At 58.7% G+C, this 23,035-nt stretch overlaps 1 protein-coding gene across 12 annotated transcripts in view; it reads left to right on the forward strand.

Moving 5' to 3' along the window:
• Positions 1 to 22,602, forward strand: part of ADGRB2 (adhesion G protein-coupled receptor B2) — a 36,096-nt gene extending 13,494 nt beyond the window's left edge. The window contains exons 3-31 of one of the 12 annotated variants that reach the window (XM_031464605.2): positions 5,010 to 5,093; positions 5,346 to 5,510; positions 6,686 to 6,850; positions 7,473 to 7,637; positions 7,733 to 7,900; positions 7,975 to 8,076; positions 8,229 to 8,335; positions 9,110 to 9,304; positions 9,478 to 9,546; positions 9,624 to 9,732; positions 10,056 to 10,386; positions 10,751 to 10,856; positions 11,050 to 11,093; positions 11,366 to 11,492; positions 11,932 to 12,035; positions 12,145 to 12,247; positions 12,947 to 13,097; positions 13,277 to 13,346; positions 13,741 to 13,807; positions 13,936 to 14,021; positions 14,326 to 14,424; positions 16,499 to 16,670; positions 16,918 to 17,013; positions 17,374 to 17,413; positions 18,091 to 18,710; positions 21,113 to 21,148; positions 21,414 to 21,512; positions 21,612 to 21,668; positions 22,082 to 22,601. In XM_031464605.2, coding sequence (XP_031320465.1) covers positions 5,010 to 5,093; positions 5,346 to 5,510; positions 6,686 to 6,850; positions 7,473 to 7,637; positions 7,733 to 7,900; positions 7,975 to 8,076; positions 8,229 to 8,335; positions 9,110 to 9,304; positions 9,478 to 9,546; positions 9,624 to 9,732; positions 10,056 to 10,386; positions 10,751 to 10,856; positions 11,050 to 11,093; positions 11,366 to 11,492; positions 11,932 to 12,035; positions 12,145 to 12,247; positions 12,947 to 13,097; positions 13,277 to 13,346; positions 13,741 to 13,807; positions 13,936 to 14,021; positions 14,326 to 14,424; positions 16,499 to 16,670; positions 16,918 to 17,013; positions 17,374 to 17,413; positions 18,091 to 18,710; positions 21,113 to 21,148; positions 21,414 to 21,512; positions 21,612 to 21,668; positions 22,082 to 22,267 — 3,923 coding nt within the window. In that variant the 3' untranslated portion in view covers positions 22,268 to 22,601. Of the gene's footprint in view, positions 1 to 5,009; positions 5,094 to 5,345; positions 5,511 to 6,685; positions 6,851 to 7,472; positions 7,638 to 7,732; positions 7,901 to 7,974; positions 8,077 to 8,228; positions 8,336 to 9,109; positions 9,305 to 9,477; positions 9,547 to 9,623; positions 9,733 to 10,055; positions 10,387 to 10,750; positions 10,857 to 11,049; positions 11,094 to 11,365; positions 11,493 to 11,931; positions 12,036 to 12,144; positions 12,248 to 12,946; positions 13,098 to 13,276; positions 13,347 to 13,740; positions 13,808 to 13,935; positions 14,022 to 14,325; positions 14,425 to 16,498; positions 16,671 to 16,917; positions 17,014 to 17,373; positions 17,414 to 18,090; positions 18,711 to 21,112; positions 21,149 to 21,413; positions 21,513 to 21,611; positions 21,669 to 22,081 lie in introns of those variants that run through there. The other 11 variants (XM_031464596.2, XM_031464597.2, XM_031464598.2 and 8 more) reach the window with 11 other exon arrangements.
• Positions 22,603 to 23,035: the final 433 nt, after the last annotated feature.

Consider the following 23,035-nt stretch of genomic DNA (forward strand, 5'->3'; position numbering starts at 1 on the left):
GGAGGGGGTGGCACTTGACGTCTAGAAGATTTTGGCAGGCAGATTGAGGCTGAGGAAGGGCATTCCAGGAGGAGGGGACACCATTAGCAGATGAGTGGCGGGAAGAAAGCATTTGCATGTTCAGTGGATAATGACAGGGGTGGCAGCCCCTTTTCATTGAGAACTTATTATGCTCCAGGTGGACCATATCTCTCATCTTTTATTCTCATGATGAACCTGTGGTAGGAAGCGTCATCTCTATTTTCAGTTGGACATTTTGAAACTCAGAGAGGTGAGGCGACTTGCCCAAGGACACACAGCAAGACTGTACAGACTTGGAAATCAAAACAACATCTGTCTGGCTCTCAGATCTGTGTCCTTCCCATTGGCCCACGTGGCCTCCCAGTGTGCTTGGCTGCCTGGTTGGGAGAGGGAACCAGGACTGAACAGGTCAGCAGGGGCTAGGGCATGCCAGGCTCAGAGGTTTACGCTGTGGCTGTAGCAGTGGGGAGCCACTGAAGTTTCCTCAGCAGAGCGTATGTGGCTGGAGCTGGGCCCCAGGGGATCACTTTGGAGGCTGCAGAGAATCAGTCTTACCTGGGGAAGAGGGGGGAGTAGATGTGCAAAGGAACAATGGGAGAGTGGTGAGAAAACAGGATAATAGAGGCAAGTATTGGGGGGCTTTGGTGGGCAAGGGAGTAACTTGAGATCCCGTGGGAAATAGGAAAGGCATCTGTGAGGAGGTCGCAGTTGAGCTGCATTTTGTCAGAAGTGGCACAGTTCAGTGGAAAGAGCACAGTCTTCGGAATCAGGCAGGCCAGGGTTCGAATCCTACATTGGCCTTTCTCCAGGATAAGCCCTTGGAACCTGTACCTCATTAGTGAAATGGGAGAGCCCATCCTAGGGGGGATTAAATGAGGCAATGTGGAGCACGCAGTGACTGGCATGTGGGATTTGTGTATGAAATGTTACCTTCTTCAAAACAAAACAAAACAGAACAATTAAGAGATCATCCAGGGCTGAGTGGGGAAGCGGGTCCCAGGCAGCAGCCAGGTGGGAAGGCTGGTGGCTTGTAGGACTGTGAGCATCAGAACCCCTCATCCAGTCAGCTTACGGTGCTCACTGGGCAGGACGCTTGGGACCTGGGGGTGCTTACACCCCTTCCTGGACCCTTCCTTGTCCTCTTGGCCTAGCTTCCTCTCACAGTCCCGCTGCTCTGGGCCCAGAGCTGCCTGGGGCCTGCACGTGGTGTATGCTGAGTAATTGTTTGTCTCAGTAGGTGACGTCTCTGGTCTCAGGTGTCGTCGTCCCCCCAGGGAGAACTGTCTTTCACCGGTGGGCAAATACATTGCTGGTCTCTCCTCTGAGGGAGGCAGGGTTGGGAGGAAGGGAGGGTAGTCAGTGCAGGCCCCAGCTACGTGGCCTTGGGCTTGTCCCTTCCCCTCTCTGGCCCAGCCCAGGAGGCTAGAAGAGGACTCGAGAGCTGGACCTGGGACATGGGGTGGATTCTAGAAACCACTGACACCACCTCTGGTGATATTGTGGGGCTGGCCAGCAAAAGTAGAGGGCGTGGGTATCACAGGAAGCAATGTGGGTCCACGACTAGCAAGTCAGGCTGGTCTCTCCCACGGCCGTGTTTGATGGGGTTACTGAATGCCAGGCTGGGGGATGGAGTGTGGGGTGCCACAGACAGTAGTAATGGCCAAGATGCCAAAAAGAAGCTGGATGAGAAGACTCCTGGCTAGATATGCAACAAGTCCAATGGCATCTCCAGCATGTTTAATAAATTGGTGTCAGACTTGGGGATGGTCTAGGTGGAGGGCTGCAGGGCAGAGCTGATACTCTAGTGACCCCCAAGGGGTAGGGGGAAGCTAGGAGCAGTGTGATCATTGGTGTTTATTGATGTTTCTCCCAGCCAGATTCTGTGCCTGTGTCCACCATGGTCAGGGAAATGGTTCACACACAGCTTTCCTTCAAAAAGGGCTCTTGGGTGAGGGGAAGTTCAGACACTCAGAAGATGGACTCATCTGTGGTTAGAGGGTACATACCAGAACGGGTAGCCAACTCTGCTAGGGGAGTGAGGGATAAGGAAGACTTATATACAAGAGGTCATTTGAAGTGGGGTTTGAAGGTTAACTAGGAGTTTTCCAGGCAAAGAAGGTGGGGAACAAGACGATTTGAGAGATGATGACCCTATTTTGGACATGCTGAGTTTGAGGGCTTCCGTCAGGGGACCTGTTCAGGAGGCAGGAAGCTATACAGAAGAGTAAAGCATGGGGCATGGGCCTGGGGACAATGACTTGGGAGCAGCCATTCAGGGGGGATTAGTGAAGCCTAAGGGAGAGGGTGTTATACTGTGAAAACAGGATAAAGTGTGGATACCAGATCGGGGAAGCAGCAGGAGGATAGACAGTCAAGGAGGCGGGGGACAGAGGAGCCAGAGAGGTAGGAGGAAACCAAGAGAGCCAGGGAGGGGAGGGTTTCAAGGCCGGAGAGTCCGCAGGGCCTAGTGCTGCTGAGGGGTCAAGCAGGACGAGGCCTGCAAAGTGTCCCTAGGATTTAGCAACAAGGAGGGCACTGATGACTCTGTCAAGAGCAGTTTCAGCAGAAAGATGTGGTCAGAAGCCAGACTGCAGTGGATTACCAGGCGAAGTGACCATTTGAGCTGGGACGTGAGTGGCAGGTAAGAAATGGGAGTGCCAGCTGTGGACCACTGAGGGTTGGTGAAGAGAAGCTGAGGGCAGTAGCCAGAGAAGGCAGGAGGGTCAAGGGAGAGTGCCCCTCCAGACCAGAAGAGGCCCAGATTTGTTCACAGGCTGCCTGAGGAGAGGAGAATGCTGACAAAGCACTGAGGGGAGAAAGGATGATGGATGGAGGTCTCCTGAGAAGGCAGGAGGGCTCAGATGCAGGACCAGGCTGAGGGGCTGGCCCTTCTGAGGAGAAGGGCTACAGGAAAGTGTGGGGTAGGGGAGGTGGGGCGAGAAGTTGGGGGGCTCCCATGCCATGGCCTCCGCTTTCTCTGTAAAGGAGCTCCTCACAGAGAGGGAGTAGGCAGAGATGGGCTTGAGGGGAGAAGGCAAGATCTGGCCCCATGCACCCAACGGATGTGCGGCCCTGAATCTATGGTGGTGCCAGTGGGCACAGCTGTAGATTTCTTCAGCAGCCTGGGTGTGGACGTGGAGAAGGCGGTTTGTCATAGGGCTCTGGGGCTGGGGACTGGCTGAGCGGGTGTGGTAGAAGGGCTGGGTTGAGGGGGTTCAGGAGCTGCCAGGTGTGGCACCAGCAACTCTGTGGTCCTGATACAGGTAGGGCCCAAAGTGAGGCCAAGGGGAAGGGGGATGGCACATGCTGTTCAAAGGGAGGGGGCCCAGGGGACTGAAGGGTGATGGCATGTGAGGGTGCAGAAGGGGTGCAGGTGGTGAGGGGAGGGGAGATAGTGAAAAGAAGCCAGATAGTTACTGCCTTCTGAGCATCCCCACATCCAAGCAGGGCACTGAGGGCTTCATGGCTTCTAGTCAGGGAATCCTCAAGTCAGCCCTCAGGGTATCGGGTTTTCTGAGTATTGGTCTACAGAGGTCAGAAAACAGGATCAGAGAGGCAAAGACACTGGCCCAAGGTCACACAGCTGTCCACACCCCAGTTGGGACCAGGGTTGCCTGACACTGAAGCTGTCTGGGGTTGGGGGGAGGGAGCCTAGGTTTCAGAGATGGTGGAGAAGTTTTGAGTATGATGAAGATCAGGTCCTGGGACTGGTGGCTGAAGTGGAGGGAGGCCTCAGGAATGGATGAGACAGAAGCTGGGCTGAAGGGCAGCTCAGGGCCCCCCTGGACAGCAGGTTTGCTCAGAGTGGTCACTCTTCATCCTAGTCAAGAAGAGCTTTCTCTCAGACGCAGAGCCTAGACTGGGCGGCAGGGGCCAGGAAGAGGATAGGCTGGATTCCTTCAAACACAGAGTTCCTGTTCAGTGCTGGCCTGGCTTTCAGAAATGGGAGAGAGCCTAGGGGTCGGGGAGAGGAGTACCTTCTAGTCTGAAAGCAGCATGGGCTGAGCCCTGTCCCAAAATGCTGTTCTGGTCCCACCTGCCCAGCAGCCTCTACCTGGGCTGGGAGTTTCTCCTCTGGACTGATGTCTGCCTCCATCGCCACTACCCAGCCTGGGGGAGAGGGCCCAGATGAGCTCATGTCTGAGCAGGAGGAGAATGGGAGCTCCCAGCCCCTCCTCCAGGGCTGGTGGTGCTTCCAAGGCTTAGACCAGACATCATAATCAGGGCGGCCAAGAGCCCGGTGAGGCAGGGGCCAAGGCAGCAGCAGCAGATCCGGCCACAGGGCCATGGGGAGTAGAGTCTGCTGGATGTGAGCACCTGCCCTAGGCCCTTGTGTCTCAGTGGAGTTTTGACCTGTGCCTCCAGGTCATAGTCCAGTGCTGCTTGGGAAGCAGAATCCGGAATCCATATCCCAGGCCCAGCCCCTGACTTGGCATGAATCGTGTCCCAGAGGCAGGCTTTCGGGGTGGCCACTGCTGCCCAGCTTGGCTGTTTGTCAGTCCTAGGAGTCATCCCTGTGAGGGAAAAGAGCCTGGACTTCAGGCTAACCAAGCTGTGTGATCTTGGACAAGTCACTTCACCTCTCTGGTTTTCAGTTTTCTCATCTTTAAATGGAGGGGAATGGTCTCTTATTTCCCAGGGGAGGGTTAGAGGTGATAGGTGTGGACACCACTTGGCACAGAAGCCTTCCAGAACTCATTAATAGGAGTTGCCATTCCTCTCCAGTCTCCCCCAGTCTGGCTGAGGCAAGAGGAAAAGATTGTCGTGAGGCCGAGGGTGAGCCCTGTGTGTGGCCTTCTGAGCCTCAGTTTCCTTATCTGTAAAATGGTGGTGGTAGGGCAGGGGGCAGGACATGATGCTCTCTCAGCATGTCCTGCAGTTTGTTCCAGACCCACAGGCTGAGGGCGAGCAAGGCTGCCCTCTCTGCGCCACACTGGTAGGACAGAGCTGGCCTCTGCTGAGCCCCTGCCACCACCTCCATGTTCCAGGTGAGGAGCCGGAAGAGGAACCGAAGGTGAAAACCCAGTGGCCGAGGTCTGCAGATGAGCCTGGGCTATACATGGCGCAGACAGGTAACTCGGGCCCGCCTCTTCCTCTGTGGCGGGGGCCCGACTATGTGATGTCTGGTGGCATGTGTGCTTGGCGTGTGCCCGTCTGTGTCTACGTCCTGGAGCTCATTCGTGTCTCTCTGCCACGTGAGGCCTGTGGGCAGGGCGGGGTTGCCTCCTGAAGAGCTTGTCACTTGGGGTCAGGGTAGGAGGATGTCCATGAGACTGAGGGCTTGGGAGATGCCCCCTGCCGCCGACGCTGTCCCTCTCTTGTAGGCGACCCGGCAGCTGAGGAGTGGTCCCCGTGGAGCGTGTGTTCCTTGACGTGTGGGCAGGGCCTGCAGGTGCGGACCCGCTCCTGCGTGTCCTCCCCCTATGGGACCCTGTGCAGCGGGCCCCTGCGGGAGACCCGGCCCTGCAACAATTCGGCCACCTGCCCAGGTATGCCCGTCCTCCCCGTCTGGTCTGCCTGCAGGGTCAGGTCCTGCCTGGGACTCGGGCAAGTTCATCTTCCACAGATGGTTGGTTGCCTCCTCCTTTCATTCAGCAAACTTGACTGTGCCTAGCCCCACACAGGGCACTGGGGACACAGATGAATCAGACCAGGGCCCGCGCTAGCTGGCTTGGTTCTGGACATATCACTCCCCTGATGCCTACGTTGTGGTAATCAAGGCTCGTCTTTTTACCCTCACCGCCCTCCATGTTCCCTGTGCTCTGGCTACACCAGCCCCTCTTGCACCTCCCACCTCCCTGCACTTGCTTATTCTCATCCTATCCCTGCCCTGCCTCCACCTTGGCTATTAAAGTTCAGCCTGTCCTTGAAAAATCTAAGGTAGATGTCACTTAAAAAAAATGAAACTTTTCCTGACCATCCCCTCCTTCATCTGATTCCCCATCCCACTCCTCAGGGAGCCTCCCCTAGACCCTGAAGCCTTCCTCAGTTTGGCATGGAGTTGTTGAGAATGCGCATGTGCCTGCGGGGACAGCCTATTCGCCAGGAGGGTGCGGCAGCTTCAGCGGGTCCTGCTCCTTGCAAGGGAGTGAAGTAGTGCCTAGGCCAGACCAGCTCCTGGCTGGGAACTTAGAGTAGGGCTACCTGGGAAGGGGTCTTGGCAACTGGGTGTGTGCCAGGAGCTTGCAAAGGGCTGGGGCAAAGCTATGTTCTAGAATGTGAGCTCTTTGTGTCAGTGTCTATGTAGAGGTCCATGTCTATTTGTATGTCCATGCGCTTGGGGTCGGGAGGGGCATTCTGTTGCCCCAGGCCTGCCATGTTGGATTCTTGCTCTAGGTCTGGGGACAGGGAGGAGTTGGGGGGTGAGGTGGGGTAGATTTGAGTCCTTTCCCGGGCTTTCCTGTGTCCCCAGGAGAGGAGGAACCCTGGCTCCCCTCCTGGGTTGATTCTAGTCTCCCCTTCTGGTGTCCACAGGTGGCACCCAGTGTGAGTTGGGACTAGAAGTCTGTGTCTTTAACCTCTGGCCCAAAGGGCGGAGTCCTGAGGCCCAGGGCAGAGCCAATGAGGAGTGGTGGCAGAGCTGCCGGAGCTCCTGATTGGTGGGCGGATGGCAGTGGGCGGGGCTAAGGTGCAGCCCAACCACCGCCCACGTGCTTCCTTGCAGTGCACGGCGTGTGGGAGGAGTGGGGGTCCTGGAGCCTGTGCTCCCGCAGCTGCGGGCGGGGGTCCCGGAGCCGGATGCGGACCTGCGTGCCCCCCCAGCACGGCGGAAAGGCCTGCGAGGGTCCCGAGCTGCAGACTAAGCTCTGCAGTATGGCCGCCTGCCCGGGTCAGTAGCACCCGTGGGCTTCCAGGCGGGCGCTGCTCAGTCGGGTGGGGGTCGGGAGAGGGGAGGAAGTCAGGTCCAGTGCCCTGCCCCTGGGGGTGGGGCCATAAACTTTGACCAAGCATGGGGAGACTGGCAAAGTCTACCTGCCAGCGTGGGAGGTGATGTGGCCCAGCCCTTACTTGGAGTTGGCACCCTGTGACCCCATCAGAAGGGAGCTGCTTGCCAGTGCCCCTTCCCCTGAGCCCTGAGCCACTGTTGCTGTTCATAGCACTTTGGTGCTCATGGCCAGCTGGGCTGTGAGGGGACACAAAGCTGGGCTTAAGTGTGGACAAAGATCAGAAGATAGCCTGGGGCCCATTGCACCTAGCCAAAAGAGAGCGTGAGCCTTGGTGTTGTCTGGAGAGGGGTCCTGCGTTCCTGGAGCTGGTGTCAGGCAGGCAGGCCCAGGCCCAGCCACCACCAGCTCACCCAGCCCCCCTTCATCCACCCCTCTCCAGTAGGCCTGGCCCCATTCAAAGTCTGAATACCTAGGAGGCTCTATCATCTCCCTGCGGTGCTCTGCCCCTACCTGTCCCCACACCCCTTGCTCAACGGCCAACCCTGCTTGTGTCTCCCCATGCAGTGGAAGGCCAGTGGCTAGAATGGGGTCCCTGGGGCCCGTGCTCCACGTCCTGTGCCAATGGGACCCAGCAACGCAGTCGGAAGTGCAGTGTGGCGGGCCCAGCCTGGGCCACATGTACGGGGGCCCTCACTGACACCCGAGAGTGCGGCAACCTTGAGTGCCCTGGTGAGTGCGTGGCGCAGGGGTGGCAGGTGGCAGCCCTAGCCCTGGGTGGGGGGAGGTGCCTGGGGCCACTCACGTCCCCTCTCCACTCTCTGTAGCCACAGATGGCAAGTGGGGCCCGTGGAACGCGTGGAGCCTGTGCTCCAAGACGTGTGACACAGGCTGGCAGCGCCGCTTCCGCATGTGCCAGGCCACAGGCGCTCAGGGCTACCCCTGTGAGGGCACCGGAGAGGAGGTGAAGCCCTGCAGTGAGAAGAGGTGTCCAGGTACTGCCCGCCAGACTCTGGGGCTTGGGGGACAAGCGTGTGGGCCTGGCTGAGCCCCTCCGCTGTACCCACAGCCTTCCACGAGATGTGCAGGGACGAGTACGTGATGCTGATGACGTGGAAGAAGGCAGCTGCTGGCGAGATCATCTACAACAAGTGCCCCCCCAATGCCTCAGGTGAGGGCTGGGTGGCCCTCCCCACAGGCCCCCACCGCTGCTGTTCTTGCCACCTGAGTCCCCAGCCTCTTTGAGCCTCCATCCTGAAGTGTGGAGTGAAGTGGGTGAGAGCTCGGCCCCCACACTCAATCCTCTGTCCTGTCCCCTGGCAGGGTCTGCCAGCCGCCGCTGTCTCCTCAGTGCCCAGGGCGTGGCCTACTGGGGGCTGCCCAGCTTTGCCCGCTGCATCTCCCACGAGTACCGCTACTTGTATCTGTCAGTGAGTGCGCCCTGCTGGGCTGGGGCGATGCAGGATCTGTCCTAGACTTTGGTGGGGGTGGAGGGAGTTGATTCTGCTCATGCCTACGTACCTTGGCATACATATGCTGTGCCCACTTCCGGCTGGCTGTGCCTCTCCTTGTCTGGTAAACTTCTACTTATCCCTCAATGCCTGACTCTCAAGTGTCTTCCCTTATCCCTGGTGCCTACCTTTGTGTTCCTACAGCCCCCTCAGCTTCTCAGTCATTAGGTGTTATGAGTGCTCATCAAAATGTGTCCTGTTAGACTGGGAGCTCCTTGAAGGCAGGGACAAAGTTGAAATTGTTTTTGTGTCCCCAGTGCCCAGTCCAGGGCCTGCCATGGGGTAAGAATGTTGTTAGCGAATGTGGCCTGTATGTACTTGTCTGACTGTAATTGGTATTTGTTGTGTGCTTGGGGCTTGTATTTGAGAGAGAGAGAAAGAGAGAGAGTTACACTCCAGAGTGCAAGGACACCTCTGGATTAGGGAGGTGCCTTGTCCCTGAACTGTGGTTAGCATCTTTTATATGTACATCTGAGCTCCATCCTTCTCTATTTCTATTTCAGTCTTTTTTGAAGTATCTTTGGGGATTCTCTCTCTTTATGTGTCTCTTTCTTAGACTCTGTCTCCCCACAGAGCATCTCTATTTGACCTTTCCCCCTGGATTCAAGCAGTGGGTGGACTGGAGTGGGATGGGCCAGGGGCTGGTCACAGTTCTTGACACTCCAGTGACAGGGGCCCATCTGTCCCCTGCAGCTTCGGGAGCACCTGGCCAAGGGGCAGCGCATGCTGGCAGGCGAGGGCATGTCACAAGTGGTGCGCAGTCTGCAGGAGCTGCTGGCCCGGCGCACCTACTACAGTGGGGACCTGCTTTTCTCCGTGGACATTCTGAGGAATGTCACCGACACCTTCAAGAGGGCCACCTATGTGCCCTCGGCTGATGACGTGCAGGTACCACTCTGCCCCACAAAGAGGAAGGAGGGCTGAGGGTTCAGAAGCCCTAGACTGAAGAGGGAGGCCGGGCCCCTATGGCAGAGTCTGCTGGGGGCGGCAAGTGTGGCTGTGGCAGGGAAGCTACTATCCCTGAGGCTGGGACTCCCTGACACCCACTGCTCTCTCCTCAGCGCTTCTTCCAGGTGGTGAGCTTCATGGTGGACGCAGAGAACAAGGACAAGTGGGATGATGCTCAGCAGGTGAGGGGCTGGGTTTCCAGGCTTCTTCTCCCATGACCCACCCCTACCTTGGACTCTTACACCCTTTCTGTCTCCAGGTGTCTCCTGGCTCTGTGCACCTGCTCCGGGTCGTGGAGGACTTCATTCACCTGGTGGGCGATGCTCTCAAGGCCTTCCAGAGCTCTCTGATTGTTACAGACAACCTGGGTACAGGGAGACAGGCAGGGGAGGGGATGCTGGATATGGCCGAACCTAGTCTGCCATCGGGGAGGGGTGGTTTCTGGGAGTTCTGCCTTTTTCTCTCTGTTTCTCTGGGCCCTGCCTTTCCATCATTTAACTCCCTATTTGTACTCCTCTCTCCATGTTTCTTCCTGTCCTCCATTTCTGTGTTGTTTCTGTGTATATGTGTCCCCCCTACCTCTGTGTTTGCACTATCCTTGGTGTCTGCATCTGCCTTCCTGCTGTCTGTCTCCCCCACATCTGTCTCTTCCCCGGTGACCTTCCCCTCCATATCTGTCTCTCCGTTGCAGTGATCAGCATTCAGCGAGAGCCCATCTCGGCTGTGTCCAGCGACATCACATTCCCCATGCGGGGCCGCCGGGGCATGAAGGACTGGGTGCGGCACTCAGAGGACCGCCTCTTCCTCCCCAAGGAAGTGCTCAGCCTTTCCTCCCCAGGGAAGCCAGCCTCATCTGGGGCAGCAGGCAGCCCTAGCAGGGGAAGAGGCCCAGGAACCGTGCCCCCTGGCCCAGGCCACTCCCACCAGCGCCTCCTCCCGGTGGACCCTGATGAGTCCTCCTCCTACTTTGTAATTGGTGCTGTGCTCTACCGCACCCTCGGCCTCATCCTGCCGCCCCCCAGGTAAGCACCTGGGAGGGGCAGATGGGGCTGTTGAGGGTCCAGGTGAGAGAAGGAGGGCTGAGCCTGTGTTGGCCATGGAGCGATCCCTCTATAGCCTCCTGCAGCCTTGGGGACCCCTTGCCGGGCTCTGGACACAGGTGCTTCTCTGAGATATCCATGCAGCTCCTAGAGGCTTTAGAGGGGGTCCAGGGGGTATTGGACTGAGCTCCAGACCTCACCCAAAGTCCTCGGCCCCACTGAACTCAGCCTTCCCCTGGCCTTGGCCCCCTTGTAGTCTCCTGCCCCTGATCCAAAGCACCTTCAGGGTTCCCGACTGGGTCTGGGTACCTGCTGGCAGGAACTGACCTCAGCACCTGTCCCCCAGGCCCCCATTGGCCGTTACATCCAGGGTGATGACAGTGACTGTGCGGCCCCCCACCCAGCCACCAGCTGAACCCCTCATCACAGTGGAGCTCTCGTACATCATCAACGTGAGTGGGGGCCCAGGCAGGGACCCTGGGTGGACCCAGCAAGGGCAGCCAAAGGCCTGTCTGATGGGGAGGTGGTTTTTCCTGAGAGCAGGCTGAACCTCTGACCTGTGTGAGGCTACCATGGCAGGATGGGTGGTGGTCGGGGGTGGTCAGCTCCCCACCCCACCCTGCACTCATGTCTTCTGCTTCCCAGGGCACCACGGATCCCCACTGTGCCAGCTGGGACTACTCCAGAGCGTGAGTTGGGTAGGGGCTCTCTGTGGGGAAGGGTGCAGCCCTGGGACTCCTCCCTCAGGAGGGGATGTCCTGCCTGGAAGGCCAGTGGCGGGGGTTCCTTGGTACCATCCTTCCCCAAAGGGATCAAGGGCAAATCCTGGAGTCCCACTGCCTGCCTCTTGGATGTGGCCCTGCCCTGAGTTTCACCTGTCCTTGAGCAGTGGCCAGTACTGGGGCTGGGACTGGGGCTGCAAAGCTGGGCTGAGGCTCACTCCACCTCTCCCCCACCCAAGAGACGCCAGCTCAGGGGACTGGGACACCGAGAGCTGCCAGACCCTGGAGACCCAGGCAGCCCACACCCGCTGCCAGTGCCAGCACCTGTCCACCTTTGCTGTGCTGGCCCAGCCACCCAAGGACCTGGTGAGTGGGAGGAAAGGGCCTGGACTGGGCGAGAGAGGATGCTCCTAAGTTGCCAGCAGTCATCTGGGATGGTGTTGGCGGGGACCTGAGTGATCCCACATGGTGTTTAAGTAGGTGTACTGGTGAGATTGCACAAGGATGTGGCCCTGGGATGCTCACAGAGATGACACACGCCCAGGGGTGTATGGTGGTGGGTGATTGCATGCATGTACACACGTGTGTGTGTCTGGAAGAGCGGGTAACAGCATAAATATGCATCCACATATGTGACTAGATCTGCTCCGTGCACGTGTGAATGCAATGGGGAGTCCCCTACTGTGCATGGGTATGACACGGGGCAGGTGCCAGTCTGTCCCAGGCAGGAAGTGGGGAGGGCCAGGGCCCCCCTGCAGCTACCCTGTCCCACTGACCCATCTGACTGTCTGCTCCTTGACCCTAGACCCTGGAGCTGGCGGGTTCCCCCTCGGTCCCCCTTGTGATTGGCTGTGCTGTGTCCTGCATGGCGCTGCTCACCCTCCTCGCCATCTATGCTGCCTTCTGGAGGTAGGGGGGATGCGGGGCGGGGCAGGGCAGGGTGGGGCGGGAGGTGGCCTACCACCCCAGGTTGGGCAGGGCAGCTAGCTCCTCTGTCTCTGCCCCCATGCCCTCCCAGGTTCATAAAATCTGAACGCTCTATCATCTTACTGAACTTTTGCCTGTCCATCCTGGCATCCAACATCCTGATTCTCGTGGGCCAGTCGCGGGTGCTAAGCAAGGCAGGTGCAGGCTCACAGGGGTGCTGGGGTGTGAAAACAGGTGTAGGGGATCAAGGTAGAGTGTTTGCAGGTAATGGTGTGTGTGTTCGAGTGTATGAACTTAAGTGCCAGATGTGTGTAGACACTCAAGACGTGTGCTGGGTGAGGGTGTGTGTGGGAGCATACATGAGGAAGTTGGAGTCGGGGGTGGTGTGGACACCAGAGACGGATGTCTGTGTACATCTATGAACGTGTACGTGAGCCGAACACCCGTGTGCGCATGTGTCGGTGGTGCTGGCAGGCACATGGGAGCCCAGGTGAAGCCTCTTGTGCCACCTGCCTGCTTCTGGTCTGTGCTGGCCATCCCTCATGCCCCCTTGGCTTTCTCTGTACAGCGCCAGCCCTGCTGGAGCCAGGCATGGGGCCTGCCCGGCCATGACGTGGCAGGTGCTCCTATTTGTCCCCCTCCCTGCCAGCCCCGTCTGTGCGTGGGCTGTCTGCCCGCCCGCCTTCCGGATGCCGAGTGCCGTGTGCGTGTCACCGGGCCTGTGTCGTGCTGTGTGTGGGTGCAGGAAGACGGGGGTGCCTGGCAGGGCTCTGTGGGGGGCGGAGCTCGGGTGGGCGGCCGTGGCAGCGCCCGGCAGCAGGCGTGGGAAGCCCGACGCCTCCCACTTTGGCAGCTGCTCAGGGCCACCCCCTTGCCTTTCCCTCTCCCTGCAGGGTGTGTGCACCATGACGGCCGCCTTTCTGCACTTCTTCTTCCTCTCTTCCTTTTGCTGGGTGCTCACCGAGGCCTGGCAGTCCTACCTGGCTGTCATTGGACGGATGCGCACCCGCCTCGTCCGCAAGCGCTTCCTCTGCCTGGGCTGGGGTGAGCAGGGCCCATGCTGGACCCTGTCACTGGGCCTTGGGGACAGGGGCAGCAAGAGAGGTTCAGCTTTGGCCCTGGCCCTGAGCTCTGGGCTCAGGGCTCAGCTGGGCTGGGGGTCTGGGAGGATGAAGGACCTTGAGGACAGGCGGCCATCTTACTCTGGCTCCCCGCTCCCCCAGGTCTGCCTGCCCTGGTGGTGGCCGTGTCCGTCGGCTTTACCCGCACCAAAGGATACGGTACATCCAGCTAGTACGTGGGCCTCCCGGGTTGGGCAGCGGGGATTCATGGACCTGCTAGGGCTCTCAGGCTGCAATCCTGTCCCATGCCTGCCGTGGGACTTTGGGCAAATTGTCCTGGGTCTCTGAGCCTCAGTTTCCCTGACTGTAAAAGGATGTGTTGGGATTGGAGAATCCAGGCCTGGTAAGCTCAGGGATTGGCCCTGTTCAAGGCCCATGGTAGCCCCAGGGCCTCTGTTAGAGGGGAGGCCAAGGCTTAGCGGGAGCCAGGGGCTCACTCTCACCTTGTCTGGTTCCCGGACCCGTGAGTGATGTGCCTTGGCAGCTCAGGGAGCATTGAGGGATGGTGTTTGAGGGTGGGAGCGAGACACTGGGTGTCTGATGCCCCTTCTTTCCCCCCACCCCAGCTGCTGGCTCTCTCTGGAGGGTGGCCTGCTTTATGCCTTTGTGGGCCCTGCGGCTGTCATTGTCCTGGTATGTGCCCCTTTGGTGTCCTGGGATGGGCATGGCCCCAGGCAGTCTACCTCCTCTACCTGGAGCCTTCCCTGCCAGGAGGGCACCTGGTGATCCTGTCTTTCCTTCCCACTTCACTGGGCCCCCAGGTCAACATGCTTATCGGAATCATCGTCTTCAATAAGCTCATGGCTCGTGATGGCATCTCAGACAAGTCCAAGAAGCAGAGGGCCGGGTAAGGGGAGGGGGGGGTCCCTGTGACTTGGCCTCACGGGAAACGATGTAGGGAGGGAGGGCCACGGCCACTCTTGGAGACTCAGGGCTTGATGATGTGACCGGGGCTCCCTGACCTTGTGCATCAAGGGTGCAGGCAAGGTGGGCACCTGGCGTGCTCAGCTGTAGCCCCTCGCCCACCCTAACCCACCTCTCTCTCTCTCATCTGCCCTCCCCCTCCCACCCCATTTGGGGCTCACACTGCCCCATCTTTTCCCACTTCCCATGTGTTTCCCCCCTTCTCCCATGTCTGTGCCGCCCCCGAGGTCGGAGCGGTGCCCCTGGGCCAGCCTGCTCCTCCCCTGCTCAGCGTGCGGAGCGGTCCCCAGCCCCCTGCTCAGCTCAGCCTCGGCCAGGAACGCCATGTTAGTTGTGCCCCCATTGTGCCCCCGGGGGGAAGGGGGGTGGGCGGGGGCAAAAGAATGGGGGGCAGTGCCCATGGTGGGGGGAGGAGGGAATCAGTCCAGTGCCCTGGAAAGCTTGCCTTGCCCGGCAACTGCCACATACTCTCAAGGGCTTGACACATGGTGGCAGAGGGGCCTCAGGGAGTGAATGTCTGTGCCTCTTGGGAAATGCTAGATTCCTGTGCCCACCCCTTGCTCCCCACCCCCCGCCCCCTGCTTACATTTATCCAGGCACAGCCACACACTCCTTTTTACACCCCCAACCTTCAGAGGCTTATAGAAGCTTCGGCCCTTAGAATTTTTGAGCCCATGGAACCTTAGAATTAGAATGATAGAATCTTAGAATAAGACAATCAGAAGCTAAGAATGTTAGAATGAGTGAATAATAGAGTCTTATCATCTGTCATAGAATCTGAGACTTAGAATTTCAGAGGCATTGAATCTCACAATCAGTTGGAGGACAGAGAAACTTGGAGGTAGGGAATTATTTCACAGAGGCGTCCCCTGGCAGCTGAGACTCTGAAAATCCCAGCCGCACAAAAGTAGAGTGAATGAAGGAATCCACAAGGGGTTCAGGCCCAACCTCCCACGCAGGGCTGGAAGTCCATCTGAGCCTCCCTGACCAATGAGGGGTCAAGCTTCGTGTTTGCACACCTCCAGGGTTAGGGAGCTCACTGCCTCTGAAAGTGGCTAGCGCCATCTTTGGGAAGCTCCACGTGGTAGAAAGCTCCCTCTCGCTTGGGCTGCCGTCTGCCTCTCTTACCCACTCTCTCAGAACTGGCAGTTAAAACCTTGGGCTTCGGAGGCAGCCAAGTTGGATTTGCATCCCAGCTCTGTCTCTGTCTGCCCAGCTGGGCACCCTCCAGTGTCCTCATCTGTAAATTGGGATAATAATCCCTATGCCTGTTTATTGGTGTTGTTTTGGTCACAGTGTGACTAATGTATGTAAAGTATTCCGTGTCGTGCCTGGCAGAGAATTGGTGGTTAATCAATGGGAGCTCTCATGACTGTGATTAGGCCCACTTTTTAGTCTTGGCTCTGCCCCCGGGGGCAGTGGAGACCAGTGTGCCCGCCTCCTGCCCGGCTGAACATCCCCGAACCACTCTTCCTGGGGCAAGTCTTGGCCACCTGCCCATCTCTCTGCCTTGTCCGGAGCTGTTCCCACCCCTGCCTGGCTCTCCCACTGGGCCTGTTCATGAGACAGAGCAGGCTGGGTGTGGCACCTGGCCCAGTAGGGCAAGACTGCCCAACTGTGCCTTGTAGCTTGTTACTAGGCTGGCACTGGTGCCCGGATGCCAGGGCCCCTCTGCTTTTTTTTCTCTGCCCTCCCTTGCCATGGAGGCAGGGGATGTGTGGGTTTGGCCCTGACCGTGGCTTTGACCCCTAGCCTCAGCTCTGATCTTTCTGCCCAAGGCTCTGAGCAGCCCCTGGGAGCCTGGCACCTCCTCCTTGGGGAACTGAGGGGGAGGAGCCTCAGCCACCCCAGGCCCCATCTTCTCCCCAAAGATATGTGTTGTGATGTCCTCCGTTCTCTCTGCGCTCTGCCTGTTTAATCTTCCCATGTGTCTCTGCCTGTCTCATCTCCTCTCTCACCATGTCTGTTGTCTTTCTGTGTCCCTCTTCCTCTCCTCCCCTCCTAGAGTCTCTAGGGATGCGGTCCAGACCTGCGATTCTGTGCACACTGGGGCTGAAACTCACAGCATCTGCATCTGTCTCCCTCTTCTTCTCTCGCACTATTTCTTTCCACCTTCTCCATCTCTGTCCCCTGATGCTGCCGCTGCCAATGGCTCAGTTCCACTGTCAGTGTCTTTCCCTCCCACCTCTCCTGGTCCCCCCAGGGTCTCCGCTTGCTCTGTCTTTGTTCTGTTTTTCTGCTTCCGGGGTGATACCAAGGTCATGTAGTTGGGGGCCCTGCCTGTAGTAGGGTAACTTAAGGGCCCCAGGCTGAGTGCAGGCCCTGGCTCAGCCCAGCTTGTGCATTGGAGTGTCACCCTGATGGACCCTCTGCTGATAGATCCTCCACTGCCGTCCCCAGGGCCTCGCTCTGGAGCTCCTGTGTGGTGCTACCCCTGCTGGCACTCACCTGGATGTCTGCTGTCCTGGCCATGACGGACCGCCGTTCGGTCCTCTTCCAGGCCCTCTTCGCTGTCTTCAACTCCGCACAGGGCTTTGTCATCACGGCTGTGCACTGCTTCTTACGCCGAGAGGTGGGCTGGGCCTCTCCTACCCCATGCACCCCTGACCACTCCAGCCTCTTGCTTCTCCCCATGGTAAAGACAGGGAGGATTGAGGCTCCAACCAAGCCGCCAGCTTGGCCTTGTCCTCAACCTCCTGGGGCCCCTTCCCCCATCCCCTAAGCTGGATGTGTTTTCCTTCCACACCTGCCTGGGTGCCGGGGATGGGAGGCACTGCCAACCGTGCCAGGGGCCTTGAGGCAGAAAGACCCCCCCCCAGGTCCAGGACGTGGTGAAGTGCCAGATGGGTGTGTGCCGGGCCGATGAGAGTGAAGACTCCCCCGACTCATGTAAGAACGGGCAGCTCCAGATCCTGGTGAGTGAGGAGGCCTGGGTAAGGCACAAGTGGGTTCTGAGTGCCACCCCTGGCCCCCTGCCCACAGCCCCTTACCTTCCTCATCCATGGCAGGGAGGAGACAGAGACTAGGTTTGGTTCCAGCTAAGCCACTGATAGCTGGATGACCTTGAGCAAGTCCTTCCCCAACTCATTTTCCCTCCAGTCAGGTAGGGCTGGAGGAGACCATGTCTGGGGCTCCTCTGCTCTGTTGGGCAGTGTGCCAGGGGCAGAACCTCTGGGTGGGTAGGGTGGGGTCCAGGTCCCCCACCCTGATACATGGATCTTCTCTCTGCCCATCTGTTCTCTCCGCCCATCTGTTCTCTCCCTCTCTGCCTATAGTCAGACTTTGAAAAGGATGTGGATCTGGCTTGTCAGACAGGTGAGTGTGCCAGGGCAGAGTGGAGATGGGCCCCAGAGCTGGGCAAGAAGGGAGAACCCCCAGCCCCACCCCCTGAGGCCCTGACAGGGATCTGGCTGTGGGGTCCAGCTTTAGAACCAGGGAGCCCTGAGTTGGATTCAAGGCTGTGAACATCACTCACTGTGTGACTTTGGGCAAACAGCATACACCTTGAGCCTCAGTTAAGACAGCTGTAAAGGAGGGAAATCTGTCCTCCTCCCATGGTGGGTGGGACCCTTAATGAATTAGGAGGCATCAAGTGCCTAGCACAGTGCCTGGCACAAAGCGGCTGTCATATTATTCTGTCATTTCCCTGATTCTGTCCAGAGTCTTCTTCAAGTTCTGTCTCCTGGGGAGGAGCTGCCCAGGGAGTGGGGAGGAGCCGGGCCCTTTTGACAGCCTTGGGGCCATAGGGTCAGAGGTCAGGACCTGCCCCTGGGCACTGTGGGAGCTGGGCCTTGGCTTCATCCTAGTTCCTGCCTGGCTGTGGGCCTCTGGGTTAGTCATCTTCTTAACGCCTGTGTTAGCCATGCAGCCATCACTCCAGGACTCAGTTCCCCTACTGCCCAGGCTCAGGGGCTTGGTACCTGCCAGCCTGGGCAAGGGCATCTGGGGACGACTCCTCCCCAGGACTTACCTCCCTCCACTCCTGCCCCCAGTGCTATTCAAGGAGGTCAACACTTGCAACCCGTCCACCATCACGGGCACACTGTCCCGCCTGTCCCTGGACGAGGACGAGGAGCCCAAGTCCTGCCTCATGGGTCCTGAGGGCAGCCTCAGCTTCTCACCACTGCCTGGGAACATTCTGGTGCCCATGGCAGCCTCACCGGGGCTTGGGGAACCGCCACCCCCTCAGGAGGCCAACCCCGTGTACATGTGTGGGGAGGGCGGCCTGCGGCAGCTGGACCTCACATGGCTGCGGCCAACCGAGCCCGGCTCTGAGGGGGACTACATGGTGCTGCCCCGGAGGACTCTGAGCCTGCAGCCCGGCGGTGGGGGCGGAGGAGGCGAAGATCCCCCGCGGGCCCGGCCCGAGGGCACCCCCCGGCGGGCCGCCAAGGCACTGGCCCACACTGAAGCCTACCCCAGCTTCCTGTCTGTGGACCACTCGAGCATGGGGCTGGGTCCTGCCTACGGGTCTCTACAGAACCCCTACGGGATGACCTTTCAACCGCCACCGCCAACGCCCAGCGCCCGCCAAGTGCCCGAGCCAGGGGAGCGCAGCCGGACCATGCCCCGCACTGTGCCCGGCTCCACCATGAAGCTGGGCTCCCTGGAGGTGAGGGGCTGTAGGGCACGGGGTTGGGGTGGGAGGCCTGCCCCCCTGTGCCTGTGACTGTGTATGAGTCGCAGGCAGCAGCTGGGAAGGGACAGCCGGCAACGACCTCTATGTCCCAGGGAGTGTATTCACGTTGTGTTTCGCCTCGGTTTGTGCTCAAGGCAGTTCCAGCGGAACCCTGGTTTCTCTGAGCTCTTCACACGGGCTTGGACTTCACATGCTGAGGGTGCACTTCTCGAAGCACTCACATTTGCTTTAGTGCCTGCTCTGGGGTGACTGGTTAAGATGGGCCCTCCTTTAAGGGGCCTGTGGCTTCCTGGCCAGGTGCTGTACTGTTGGGGAGGCCACGTCGTAGGGGCTTAGTGCCTGGGCCTTTGAGTCTCCCAGACCTGAGTTCGGATCTGGGTGCTGCTGATCAGCAATGAGATCTGGAGTGTACTCTACCCCGAGACCCAGGTGATCCCTCTTCATCTTCGTCTCTGAGCCCCCGTTTCCTCATTTGTAAAGTGGGGATAACATAGCAGCCTCTTGATAGAGTTGCTGCAAGGTCTAATTGAAATGGAACATTTTCTCTGTGTGGAGCAGGTAGAAAGTGCTAGATAATTAGGGATTGCTGGTGTTACCATCCCTGAAAGCAGCCTCAGGCACTGCCCGTAGGCCTGTGGTAATTGCCCCTCTCTTCCTGAGAAGTGTAAGCCGCTCTGTCCCTGCCTGTGTGTTTTCTGTGGCTGCCCCACCTTCTCTCTGGCCTCTTCAGGCCTGCTCCCTGCAAGGGAATTACTGGCAACAAGCAGGTGGTAGTGGCCACTGTAGAACTTTAGAATGTTCTAGAACTTTCTTTGGAGGGATGAGGAGGCTGTGGATGAGCAAAGGGGCAGGAGCCACAGCTCAGACACCATTGGCTGCTTATGTTCGGCCTCAAAAACCTGCTCCCCATCCTCAACCCAGAGAAAACTAAGTTAGCAGCTAGGTTTGCAAGTTTAGTTTTTCTCCCAAAATGTTTCTTGAACATTTGGTGCCTGCTCCTGCTGCAGATGGCAAAAACAGGAAGGCATAACAAAGAAAGCTCGACAGGGGCATTGGGGAGGGGAGTGCCTAGCGTCATGGCAGGTTTTGTTCTGTGGACACCTGCCTGTGTTTGGATCACTGGGGAGGGGTTAGTGCTGGGCTCCTTGTGTGGGAGGTCGCAGTAAACGTGGCAGCATCTTGAGGGGTCAAGGATGACGTCTAGAATTCTGGTGTGGGCAACTGCAGTGGGGCAGGAGCGGAGGAGTGGGTTTGGGAGGGGGAATTTCGAGTTGATTAAGTTGGACACAGCCGTGTATATAGTTCCTGTCGGCATCAGGGCAGGGAGTGGTGTCCTGCTGCCTCCAGAAAGTGGTACATGGCAACAAGGAGGACACGTGTACGTTCATGGTGAAGCGCAGGGGAGGGCCCAGGGCAGAGCACAGAGGGCCTTGAGTTGGAGTAGCCAGGTGGGTGGCGGAGAAAGAGCAGGTGGGGAGGTGCGATGACCGGGAGAGGGGTGTCACGGATGCCAGTGGTGGTGAGCATGCCTTGGGTGATCTAGATGGTGGTTTTAGCAGCATCCTTGAGAACCTTGGGCCAAATCCCTTCTCCTCCCTAGACCTCAGCTTCCCCCTGGGTAGCCTGGGAAAGTTGGCCTTGGTCCCATGAATGCTCCCACACTGACATACTAAGACTTTAAGGCCTCCTTCTTGAGCAGCACCAGAGGCTACATAGGTCCCCATCTGGGCCTTGAAGTTGGTCTTGAGCCCCTGAGAGGCAGGAGAGGGATATGTGGGAGGGAGGCTAGGGAGTCAGGGCCCAGTTTGGCAGGAAAAGGGACAAGGTGGGGTCAAAGGAAGGTTTCTGTAACCCTGAGTCCTGTACTTGCAGGACAAGTGGAGGTTTCTGGGGAGAGAGGAGCAGCCTGTTGGTGGCAGAGAGGATGGAGCAAGATAGGGCAGGACAGAGGGGTGGAATCCAGGGCGCAGAGGAAAGAGGGTCTGCTCTGTGATTCCGTTTGGGGATCTGTGTCCCTGTCATGTTGGAAGTCTGCACTGTGACTTCTGACCCATGTGCAGTTGCTCGTCTACACATGTGCCCCTCAGTGGGTGTCTGCCTCAGGCCGTGTGCACTGCAGGGGCAGCAGGGAGCGTGGGCCTGGGGCCCGAGCTACAGACCTGTGGCAGGGAGTGCCTCAGCACCTTGTCTCCCAGCCTTAACCTGTTTCCTCAACTTCATGGGCTGCCCTTTAAGGATTCCTAACTCCTGGGCCTGGACTGGGGGAAGGTGCAGTGGACAGACCCTGGGGTGCCAGAGATTTCCTGTCTCTAAAGCACCTGCACATGGTAAAAAGCTTTCTTCTCCTTCACTGCCTCCTTGTTGCTCCTTCCCAGCGAAAGAAGTTACGGTATTCAGATCTGGACTTTGAGGTAAGGGCTACAGTGTACGTGTGTGTTGGATTGTGTGTGTGGGGTGGGTGGGGGGAACTGTCTGTCCCTGGAGAGTCCCCTTCTAAAATTAGCCCAAGCCTCAGTGCAGAGCCTAACCCCATGACATCCCCCTCACTGCCCAAGCCCAGCCTGTAGCTCTGGGGTGAAGAGAGAGTCAGGCCTTGGCTCAGAAGGGCCAGCAGCAGGCGGGGGTGTGGGGACCCAGGATGCTGAGTGCCCCATGCTGACGCCCTGTGGCTCCCAGAAGGTGATGCATACCCGAAAACGGCACTCAGAACTCTACCACGAGCTCAACCAGAAATTCCACACTTTCGACCGCTACCATAGCCAGTCCACGGCCAAGGTGAGGGCCCCTCTTGTAATTGCTCCTGCCCGAAGCTCAGGGCCCAACCTGGTGCAGTGGCCCCTGGGGTCAGACCCTGACCCGTGGCCCCCGTTGCAGAGGGAGAAGCGGTGGAGTGTGTCCTCGGGTGGGGCGGCTGAACGGAGCGTGTCCAGCGTAAGTCCCTCGGGCCGGGTCGGGGGTGAGGTGGGCTGCAAGGTGCTCCCTCCATCCCTGCCCTCCTCTCCAGCCTGGGCAACCTCAGCCTGCCTCACCAAGGGCCTGCCTATGGCATAAGCAACAGTCTTGGGTTTTCAGGAGATGATGGGGTATTGGTGGGGGCTCCACCAGGATCTTGAGGAGGGTGGGCAGAAAGGAGACACGGTCTCTGGGGGCCACTCTGAGCACAGGGGTCAGGAACCCAACCCGGGAGCCAGGTAGATCTGGATTTGAACCTCACTTTGGCACCTGATTTCTCAGTAACTTTGGGCATCACTGGCCTTCCCTGGGCCTCTTCAGTTTGTTCTTCTGTACAATGGGTGAGAGGGTTTTGGCCCATCTCCACGGGCCTTTCCCGCTCTCCCCCACAGGAGAAGCCCAGCCCAGGGGAGCGTCCAGGCTTGTCCCAGCAGCGGCGACATCAGAGCTGGAGCACCTTCAAGTCTATGACGCTGGGCTCGCTGCCCCCTAAGCCTCGAGAACGGCTGGCCCTACATCGGGCAGCAGCCTGGGAGCCCACAGAACCGCCGGATGGCGACTTCCAGACAGAGGTGTGAGTGCCACGCCGGACTGCCCACTGCGTATAAATATATATATCTCTCTATTTTCACACTCCACTTTGGAACTACCCAGGAGCCAGCGCCCCCTCCCCTCTCCCGAGGGCTGGGCAGGGAGGCACAGTGGACTCAGCCAGGCTGGGGGTGGCCAGACACACACGGCGAGGCCAGGGGGCCAGGGCCCTTCCCTGTTTCTCAGAGGCCCCTCAGCCCCTGGAGCCCCATCTTTGCCCCCAGCCTGTCTGTCCCTGTCCCGGGCTGGGGAGGGGGGAGGGGAACTTTGTTGGGAATAAACTTCACTCTGTGGATTTTGCTGCTGAGCTGTTTGCTTCCCCCAGGGGAAGGCTTAGCCCTGGGACCCTGACTTTGTTCCTCTGTCTCCTTGGTTCCTGTCTCTTGGTCTCGTCAAATTGGGAGGGGGTCAGGCTGACCCTGACTGGGAGAGGGCAGCCTGGGCTCTGACCTCATCTTTGCTCTTGACTCACTTGGTGACCCTGGACCATCCCTTCCCCTATTGGGGCCTGGGGTAAGCAGATTGGGAATGTGGGGTGGGGCCCCTTGAAGCTGGCCTTCCCCAGTGGCTGCCTTTCACTGGGACCTAAAGGCTAGACTGTCTGTGCTGGAGCTCAGGCAGAGCTTAGTGACTTCAGTTTCTCCATCTGTGAAATGGGGATGGTAATAGACCTACCTCATAGGGCTGTTGGGAGGATGAAACAAATTAACTCATGTAAAGCGCCCATGGTGTGCCTGCACAGAGGAAGCTCTTTA

Source organism: Camelus dromedarius, chromosome 14 (genome assembly GCF_036321535.1).
Source record: "Camelus dromedarius isolate mCamDro1 chromosome 14, mCamDro1.pat, whole genome shotgun sequence".
NCBI lineage: Eukaryota > Metazoa > Chordata > Mammalia > Artiodactyla > Camelidae > Camelus > Camelus dromedarius.